At 56.3% G+C, this 9,665-nt stretch overlaps 1 protein-coding gene across 1 annotated transcript; it reads left to right on the forward strand.

Annotated features, from left to right (window-relative positions):
* The first annotated feature begins 4,902 nt into the window (after nucleotides 1–4,902).
* Nucleotides 4,903–8,251, forward strand: RPS19BP1 (ribosomal protein S19 binding protein 1). Its single transcript, XM_034987468.1, has 4 exons — nucleotides 4,903–5,011; nucleotides 5,179–5,307; nucleotides 7,309–7,406; nucleotides 7,772–8,251. The coding sequence occupies exons 1-4, from the start codon at nucleotides 4,960–4,962 to the stop codon at nucleotides 7,904–7,906; spliced, it is 414 nt and encodes a 137-aa protein (XP_034843359.1). The 5' UTR covers nucleotides 4,903–4,959; the 3' UTR covers nucleotides 7,907–8,251.
* The last annotated feature ends 1,414 nt before the right edge of the window (nucleotides 8,252–9,665 follow it).

Genomic DNA, 9,665 nt, shown 5'->3' on the forward strand with positions numbered 1-9,665 from the left:
CTCCATGGAGGATTTCCAGCAGCTTCTTCCTGTGTATCCACTAAGTTCTCAAAATCAGTCATGCCAACAATTTCATCTTTTCAAATCGTTAAGAAGAATCCACTCTGCCTCTGCCTGGACTCCCCAGGTGGGGCTGCCGTCCCTGGGGCCTGTATCTGGGCCACCACCCTGAACCCTGAAAACCCTGGGGTCATAAACACAGACCCTCAAGGGGCATTTGCTTAGAGTGTAACACGCACAAATGCATGAGCCTCACCCAGCCCCTCCTTCACCTGGAACCCCCTCCCTGCCCGCTGCCTGGGGGGCATGTTCAGCAGCTGTTTGTTGAGTGAGCAGATGATCAAGTGTCCGGACTGGTGCTGAGCTTTCCACGCAGCCTCTCACCGCACCCTCCAACAGACCTGGAGGGAGACACCACCAGTCCCCCAAAACCCCCACGAAGCTCAGAGAGGTGACCGTAGCCTCCCCAGGCCACACGCTGAGAAGTGGCAAAGGCTGCATGTGAACGTACACCTGCCAGACTCCAGGCTCCTGAGCATTACTCTCTGTAGCCCCCAAGCTCCCCATGTGCTGTTCACAAGAGCACGGAGGTCCAGTGGCTACATACCTGCGTAGGTCATCCCCATGGATATGGGCACAGGTTCCCCAAACACAGTCTGGCACCAATGGCCATCGTTCATTTACAAACATACGGCACTTACTCTGTGCCCAGGTTTCCTTTCTAAGCTCTTTGCACTCAGTCCTCACGGCAACCCTCCTCAGGAGGTAAGGACTATTATTATAGTCAACTCACAGATGAGGAAATGGAAGCACAGAGAGGTTGTGTGCCTTATTCAAGGTCACACAGCTAGCAAGTGGCAAAGCCATAATTTGAACCTGCACAGCCCTGCTCCAGAACCCAAGTTCCCCCCAGACCTCAGGACCCAGGAATGAGGAAGCTCTGGCCCCGTCCCGCCCTCAGCCCTGGGAGGAAGGCTGGACAGTACTTCTCAAAGCCCAACTGGCAGAGGAGGCAACAGGCCCAGAGGAGGAGGGTGGCTTGCTCGTGGGCACACAGCCTTGTGAGCCCAGTCTGCGGAACCTAGAGCATCTGTGTCAGCCTCGGACCCCTGGGGACGCTCCCTCCCCCAGCTCTGTCCTTGATCTGGGAAACCGAGGAGTGACTGCCTGGTGACAGCGTGGTCAGGAGGGAACGAGGCATGAGACACAAGCCCAAGAGACCCCGAGAGGGACAGGGGAGACCAGAGCCTGAAAGGAGCACCCCCCCAACCCACACATCAGCTGAGAACCAGAGGGGGCAGAAATGGATTCCTTCTGGAGCCCTCAGGTAAACACACTTCAAAGCCACAGGGGGCAGGAGTCAGAGGCGGAGGCGAGAGGGAGGGACTCCGCAGTAACTCAGGGCCGGCGGCACAGACAAGGGAGGGCTGGACGCGTGGAGACTGGCAATCACCGCTCGGAAAGGCAATTGGAAATTCCAATTTGGGTTTTCAATTTGAAGGTGGAGAGAGGCCAGGAGCTTGGGGGCTGGGGGTGGGTGCGGTGACCGAGGGAGAGATGGAGAGAGGACTCAGGGACAGAGAAGGGAGGACGGAGGCACAGACGCAAGGACAAGAGCCAGAGACAAGGACAAGGAGACAGAGATACACAGAGACGGAAGAAAGATGGAGAGAAGCAAAAGCAAAGCACAGGATGCCAGGTGCCCCCCCCAGCACACACACTCACACCTGAACACACACACACATACAACCTCATAGGTACTCACACACTCTTGCTCAGGACTCAGAGACCCGGGTTCTAGTCCTGCCTCTGCTCTTGAAATACTGTGTGACGTTAGAACACCTCGCCTCCCTCTGAGCCTTTGGTCCCTCTGAGGCCTGGTGAGGTTAAGCTGTTCCAGGAAGGCCAGGAAGGAGACAGGGATGATGAGGTAAATGGGTGACAGGGGATAAGAAGGCGGCAACCTCCTGGGCGCCTCCTTCCTGCCCAGAATGGGAGTGCACCTCTGTAATAATCCACCGCAAACAGTCGCTGGGTGCTTTCCCTCCAGTCCCTGTTCTAGATGCTTCACCAGTATTAATTTACCAGCTCCTCACTCCCACCGTATTAGGAAGCCAAACCCCATTTAACAGATGAGGAAACTGAGGCACTCTCTGTTAAGGGACTGCCTAGGGTCACTGGAGACTTCCCCATAGTGAGTGCCCACCTGCTGCCATTTACAACCCTTTTCAGAGGAGGGCCTCCTCCTCCTCCGCACCCCCCCACCCCCGCCCCTGCCCAGCCCGGCCTGGTGGCTTGACCTCAGCAGGCCCAGGAGGGGTGTCTAGCCCGGTCTCGGAAGGCCGCAAGGCAGAGGCTGCAGGAAGCCGGGGCCACGCGGTGCTGGCTGCAAAGAGCCAGCTGAGGCCGAAGAGTGCCCCAACCCCACACTCCTACCCCGAAACCCCAACCAGGATCGCGGAGGCGCGCTGTGCAAGAAAGCTGTCCTGCGGCGCCACCTAGTGGCCGAAGAGGCAGCCGGACCCCTCCAGAGTCCTCTGAGCAACGGGTTGAGCTGAGGACGCTGCAGGAATCCAACCATTGGAATACAAAGAACTCCTCCACCCTGGGGACCGTGTGCTGACCACCCCAGATGGGGAGGAGGAAGGGAATACGATAGAGCTTGGTCCTTTGCCCTCTTGAGAGACAGACTCACACATCCTACAATCACCTGCACATCTCTACCTAGCCTCCCACAGGCATCCCAAACTCAAACTTCATCCATCTGATCCGTACATTTATGGAGTGCTTACTATACGCTCCAGGAGCTAGAGATATAACCATGAACAAAACAAAGATTCCTGCCCTTATGGAGCATACAGTGGGGTGTGGGTGGGGGGAAAGACAATAAAAAATAAACATAGTAAGAAAATAATCTGGCTATTTTAGAAGCAGATAAAAAGAGTGTGTCTGACAATGTAACTGTGTTCCACGACCCCCCACAGTCCTTTAGGCAAATTCATGGAGTTGAATGCAAATTAGAACATCTTTCCCTGGGGTGCCTGGGTGGCTCAGTTGGTTAAGCTCTGCCTTCATCACAGGTCATGAGCCCCAGCTCCCTGCTCAGCGGGGAGTCTGCTTCTCCCTCTGCCCCTCATCCCACTCTTGCTCTCTCTCTCTCTAGCTTTCTCTTTCAAATAAATAAAATATTAAAAAAAAAAATCAAAAAACCCCACCCTTCCCTAGTCACCCCTCTGGGGCCACTCCTGTCCCAGGCATGTGCCTTCACTAAGGGGTCCTCCTTCCTGGGACTCTCCCCTCCCACATGAGTAGCTCCTCTTCTCCAGAGATCTCTTGATCCTGTGGGCTTGTCAGGCCCCACCCAGCACCACAGCACTAATCTCCTGGGAGGCTGGGGCAAGATGCAGCATACACACACACACATACACACTCAGCTCTGTGTCTTGATTCCCAGCACGGACACCAACGTGCGTGACCTGGACAGGTTCCTTGGCTCTGTGCCACTGTTTCCTCATCTGTAAAATGGGGGAAACAGTTGCTCCTACCTCAGAGTTACGGGTGGTGGGAGGTAAATGAGTTAACAAATGTTAACAGTACCTTAACATAGTGTTTGCTATTATTAACGTCTATTTAGGTGTTCTTTCCCCCCAGGACTAGCTCATGGCGGTTAGACAGTGAGGTTCATCCAGGAATGTCCAGCTGAGTCATCCCCATGCCCCACCTCAACAGCGTAGGGCATACGAAAGGCTCTCAAATCATATTCCTCATCATTCACCACTCATCTATTGAGTTCCTTCTGCATGCCAGATACTGGGCTAAGAGCTGCAGATGGAGCTGTGAATAGGCAGGATTCTTCCCCACTGCAAGAAGAGTAATTTCTAGGGGCACCTGGGTGGCTCAGTCAGTTAAACAGCTGCCGTCGGCTTGGGTTGTAATCCCAGGGTCCTAGGATCAAGTCCAGCATCAGGCTCCCTGCTCAGCAGAGAGCCTGCTTCTCCCTCTCCCTCTGCCTGCCTCTCTGCCTACTCGGGCTTCTATCTCTCTGTCAAATAAATACATTTTAAAAAATCTTAAAAAAAAAAAAAAAAAAAGAAGAAGAAGAGTAATTTCTAGGCCAGAAGTTCTCGAACTTTTTGGTCCAAGAAATTCCTGACACTCTTAAAAAAAGTTCAGGATCCCAAAGAGCTTTACCATGTGTAAATACCTACTGATATTTACCATATTAGAAACTAAAACTGAGAAATATTTGATTTTTAAAATTTAGTAAGTTAATGTTTTATTTATTAATTCATTTTTAAAAACAAAAGCAACCCCACTGCATGTTATAAATAAAGGGCTGTGGGGGACCCTGTGGCCCAGTGACGTCAGACATGCTTTTTGCCTGCTCTATGTTGAACAAATATTTCTAATGAAAATGGTTGTATTTTCCAAAGCAAAACAAAATAGCGGGAAAACACTGACACGGTTTTGCATTTTTTTGCAAATGTCTTTCAGGTCTGACATAATGGAAGACAAGTTGGATTCTCATGCCATACTCCACCGATATGTTGCTTTGGTTGATGTACGTGAAAAAGAACCCGCTGTACACTTCCCTTTGTCGAAAAAATTGATAACACGAACACTCTGCTCCGGCCCCCGCCTCGCCCACGAGGGAGCTTCGGGACTCGGGAAAGTTGACCAACCAGCCCGGGCTGGTTACGGACGGCTTCCGGAAGAAGGCGTGGCCTTCTTAGGATTGGACAACAAATGTGTCCTTCTGCAGGTTGGCCCCGCCTCCAGTCCCCGCCCCTATTTCCTCTCCGTAGTAAAGTGGCGACCCCAAACGCATGCGTCCTAAGGCAGGCGGGCACTTCCGCCCGCTCACTCCGGAACCTTCTGTTCTCGCTCGGGTTTCCGCCGAGAGGACCAGGGCGGTCAAGGCGGAAGTAGCGTGGTGTGTAGGCGGAGCTAAGCGCAGCCATGTCGGCCGCCCTGCTGCGGCGGGGCCTGGAGCTGCTGGGGGCGCCGGAGGGTGAGACGGGCCTGGCCGGGGCCGCGCAGCGCGGGCGGAGGGACGGCAGGGGCTGCGGGCGGGAGCCCAGAGGGTACGGGACGATCCAAGCCAGGCTTGGCCCTGGTGGGATGGAAACCCTGCGCGCCCTCTGACCCGGGTCGGTCCCTCTCTCTCTTCCCCTGCAGCCCCCCGGGCCGCGCCAGGCCAGGCCAAGCCGAACGGGGCCTCGGCGAAGCGGACCCGGAAGGCGAAGGCGACCCAAGCCCAGAAACTGCGGAACTCGGCCAAGGGAAAGGTGCCCAAGTCCGCGCTCGGTGAGCTCGGGAAAGGGGCGGCACCCAGGAGGAGGGGGCGCTGGAGGCTGAGCTTGAAAGGGTGGCCGGGCATTTTCTGGAATAGCAGGTGTGCGCCAGGCGCGGAGCCGGGTCTTGGGAGTACGGAGGTGGACGAAACACGTCGTCCCGGTCCTCGTGGGCTGCTGCCCTAGTGGGGAGAGAAGCACCAAAGAATTTCAGAGGTAGGGAGTAATTGCTCAGTGTGATGAGGCCTGTGGAGTAAGACTGGAGTGCTCTGGGGGGCTTCAGAATAAAAAGCCAAATCAGACTGCTCTGCGGAAGAGACATTTAAGCCCGTACCTGAAGGAAGTGGAAGAGTGAGCCAGGGGAAGAGCGCTCTGGAGAAAATAGCTCATGCAGAGTTAGGAAAAAGTTCGTTGCTTTGAGAATTGGCCACAAAGATGCCTGGACAAGGTGACGGAGCGGGCAGGAGTCGGAGATGGAGCGCTTAACAAGCCGTGAATGTTCTGCGTGCCTGGTGCTGTTCTAAAGCCTGTATAAATAAATATTCCCTCGTTTGGTTCCTCACACGACCCTGTGAGGTCAGTACTGTCGTGACCCCCATTTGTTAGATGCAGAAATGGGCACCGGCCCAGATCGCACAGGTGGAAACCAGGCAGAGTGTCTGCGGAGAGATTTGCTCTCACCTACTCCGTTAGGGTGGGAGGCACTGTGGCCTGGGCAGCCGCGATGGTGCAAGGATACGAGGGGGTGGGAGAGGGAGCATTGCTGGGCTTCAGTGGTGAATTGGCTGCAAGGATGGAGGAAGAGGGAGACACCGAGGACAGAGCCCACTTTCTAGTAGAGCATCTTGGGAGATAGGATGCCATGTAACGGGTCAGACAGCCTTGAGGAGGGACAGATGTGGGCTGGATGGTGGGGTCTTTTGACATGTGGCAGGGCTTGGTGAGCTCCTAGTGTGTCTTTGAACCCCCGGAGCCTGGTACATAAAAGGTGTTCAGATATTTGTTGAAAGAACTATGAATTCCAAGCAGGAAACGGCGTGAGCAACAGTGATGTTGGTGTGAAACAGGAGCCTAGGGTGCCAGGGGTCACCTCCTGTATCCCAGCCCTCGTCCCCCCTCCCTGTCACGCTACCTAACGGATGATGAGGGGACTCTGGGGCCACCTCGGTGTGAGCCGCATCATGTCTTGCTTGGATTATTTCAGAAGCCTCTTAACCTCCACTCCCCCACCCGGTAATCTTGTTCTCACCGAGGCAGCCAGAGTGATCCCGTGAAGCAGTAAGCGGGACCTGTCTCTCCCGGCCCCACACCCTCCAGTGGCTTTCATCAGACTTGCTACCCAGTGAGGCCCCACGTGGTCTGCCCCATCTCCATCTTCATCTCCTACTGCTCTCCCCTCCCCATTCTAGCCATTTTCTGTTCTCCAAACACATTAATCGCACTTCTTCGGGTTCTTTGCACTGGCTTAGAATGCTCTTTCCCCCGATATCCACACTCTCTCCCTTGAGTGTTTGCTAAAACCTCATTTCACTGAGGCATGCTCAGACCCTCGTATTTAGAATTGCAACCCTCCACCGCTGGCATTCCTCATTTCTCTTTACTGTGGTGTTTCTCTTCATAAAATGTATCACTCTCTAAAATACTATTTATCTTGTTTACCGTGTTTCTTTGCTCTGGAATGTAAGCTCCATGAGGGCGGGAGTTTTTGCTGTTTTCTGCTATATGCCCTGCATCTCCAACAGTGTCTGCCGCACAGTAAATGCTCAGGACTAGTTTGTTGCATAAGCCCCTTGAGCGTCAGGGAGCCGGGGGCAGGGGTGGGGGATGCTTTCAGTAGGATCGAATGGAAAGTGGATTGGACAGAAAAGAGCCCGGCGTGCTGGAGTTAACCTAGGGAGGGGACACAGGGCCTTTGACATGGCTGGTGGGGGGACGGGGAAGAGCTGTCGGAAGGGGACCCAGCGGCTTCCAGGGAGTACATCTGAAATGATGCCTCCCTGCCTGCCATCCACAGCTGAGTTCCAGAAGCGAGAGTGTCGAGGCTACCTTGGAGTAAACCTGAAGTTTATGACCAGTGCAAGAAGTACCGTGGCGGAGTCAGTCACCCAGCAGGTTTGTCAGGAGTGGGCTGTGGGGCAGAACCTGGGTGGGGAGAGCCAGGGCTGTTTCTGGGACCCATGGGAGTCTCTGCCCTAAGCACAGAGCAGAGGTTGGGCCACCCCTCTAGATGGCAAAGAGCAGAGCGGGGCTGTTGGGAGGCTGGGCCTGGCCTTACTCCCCTGTGACCCTTGTGGGCCTTGGTTTGTTCCTCTGTAAGTGGAAATGGTACACCCTGCCTCCTGGAACAGCGTGAGGGCCCAGTGAGAAGGTAGCACTCAGTCAGCTCTGCTAGGTTGTGCAGCTCCAAGGGGCGGTCCCTCATGTGCAGAGAGAAACCACCGAGGGATCCTGACACCCCCCCCACCCCACATCCCCAGATTGTGCGTCAGAACCGGGGCCGCAAGGCCTGTGACCGGCCTGTAGCCAAGACGAAGAAGAAGAAGAAGGCTGAGAGCACCGTGTTCACCGAGGAAGATTTCCAGAAGTTCCAGCAGGAATACTTCGGCAGCTAGGCTCCCAGGAGGACACAGTGGGAAAGGCACTCAGCTGCAGTCTCCTTCTCTGACCTCACAGCCTCTGCTGGCCCCGTGGCCGGAGCAGGGTGGCTAGCGTGGAGCTGGGGAGCCGACGCCCAGGGGAGGAAACGCACTCAGACCAGAGCTGACATCTGCAGGCTCGGGAGGAACCATCTACCTGCTAGAAAACATTTCTGACTGCTTCGTTTGCTTTGGCCCAAGTAGGGCCTCTGGGCTGTTCGCTCCGGAGAGGCCAGTTCCTAGGCCCTCGGGGCCACACCTCTAGGAGGGAAGGCTGCTGGGCCGGCTTCAGGTTCTAATAAACGTGGACCCAAGAGCAGAGTGTGTGCTGCCAGGGCGTCTCGCATCTCCTCTGGCACCAAGGGCCTTTCGCCATCCCCCATGCTTCTTAGGGCTCCGGGTCAGAAGTCCTCCCGTCCAGCCCCAGTGTAGCTGGCCCCCGGGGAGCACCCAGCATCTGCTCATGGGCTGAGAGGAGCCCTCCTCCCCTGGGGGTGGCGACCACAGCTGACCAGGCAGCCCTGGAGACAGAGTAGTATCCACTGCGGCAGGGGGCTTCCGGGGCAGCCGACTCGGGGTTCGGGAAGCGGGGGTGTGGCTGCCCTGGCACCCAAGGCTTGTGCTCTTGTGGGGAGGGGGGCAGCTCAGGAGGTGACCTCAAGAAACGTCACGTCACGCTCAGGTGTGTGCCCAGGCAGGAAGCCAGGGCTGGGGTCGGGCTGGTCCCTTCCCAGCAGGCATGTGCCAGGGACGGGTATGTGGAGAGCGAGTGCCTGAGTGAGCGGATGTGCTGACTGGATGGGTCTTCACTGTGGAGGAGACGACAAGTTCTGGAAGTCCAGGAGCCCCTTCTTCCCCGTGCAGAGAGGACCCTGCTTGCCTTTGGGCAGCTCCATCCAACTCTCTGCTCCCCCGTGTCCCGGGCTCCTTAGGTCAGGGCCTCGTCTGGCAGAGGACTTGCGGAGGGGCCCTCCTGTGGCTGGGCCGGCTGGGGGGCCACAGTCTGCCAACCCCACAGTGGGTCCTTATGGCCAGAGGGGAGAGGGTGCCGCACCCCCCGCACTGCCCGGGGGGTCTGCTCCTGGTGGTTAACTAGCTTTGCATCCTAAGTGGGGACAGCAGGGGACCGCGGACCTGGCTGAGGCAGAGGTGGAGCCCGTCCTGCCTGCAGGTGGCCTCCGTCCCAGCAGCAGGAAGCAGACCATCCATCCAGGAGGCCAAGGGGGCAGGAGAGGAGGGAGCTGTGACTCCAAACCCTTACGGACCCACCTTCCTCGCATGGGCTTGTTCCAAAGAAGGGAAAGGCTGGTATCTCTCACATTCTCGCTCCTGCCTGCTGAGCTTTCGTAACCCCTGCGGGGGGAGAGGCAAACTTGGATATCCCCAGAGACTCCTTCCCTTCATCTCCGCTGTGCGGGCGCCTTCTTGCTCACTTCACCAGCCCTCGAGCTCCAGGCCCCTTTCTGACAAGGACACGCCCACTGTGCCCTAATCACCTACGGGTGTCCCTTCCCAGGCGTAGAGTGACGGGCCCGGCTCCGGGGCAGGGAGTTGGCAGGTGTGAGAGCGGGGTCTGCCACTTCTCTGCTGGTGGGTACGTTCTGTTCGTTCCACGTAGCATCAGTGACGGTGTCCGTGCTCCCCTTGAGTGACCAAAGTTAGTGCTCACTTCTGAGATTCTGGTCCAGGAGGTCGGGGTAGGACTCTGGGACGTGCTTGTAATGGTCACCCTGGA

This window comes from Mirounga leonina, unplaced genomic scaffold, assembly GCF_011800145.1.
Source record: "Mirounga leonina isolate KUSES-001 unplaced genomic scaffold, KU_Mleo_1.0 Mir_418, whole genome shotgun sequence".
Taxonomy (NCBI): Eukaryota; Metazoa; Chordata; class Mammalia; order Carnivora; family Phocidae; genus Mirounga; species Mirounga leonina.

What these genes read in the sequence shown, in the direction of transcription:
- RPS19BP1 (XM_034987468.1), top strand. Translation starts at nt 4,960, where the DNA reads ATGTCGGCCGCCCTGCTGCGGCGGGGCCTGGAGCTGCTGGGGGCGCCG. An exon ending in GCTGCTGGGGGCGCCGGAGG is followed by an intron (nt 5,012 to 5,178) that starts GTGAGACGGGCC and finishes CTTCCCCTGCAG; the next exon opens with CCCCCCGGGCCGCGCCAGGC. An exon ending in GGTGCCCAAGTCCGCGCTCG is followed by an intron (nt 5,308 to 7,308) that starts GTGAGCTCGGGA and finishes TGCCATCCACAG; the next exon opens with CTGAGTTCCAGAAGCGAGAG.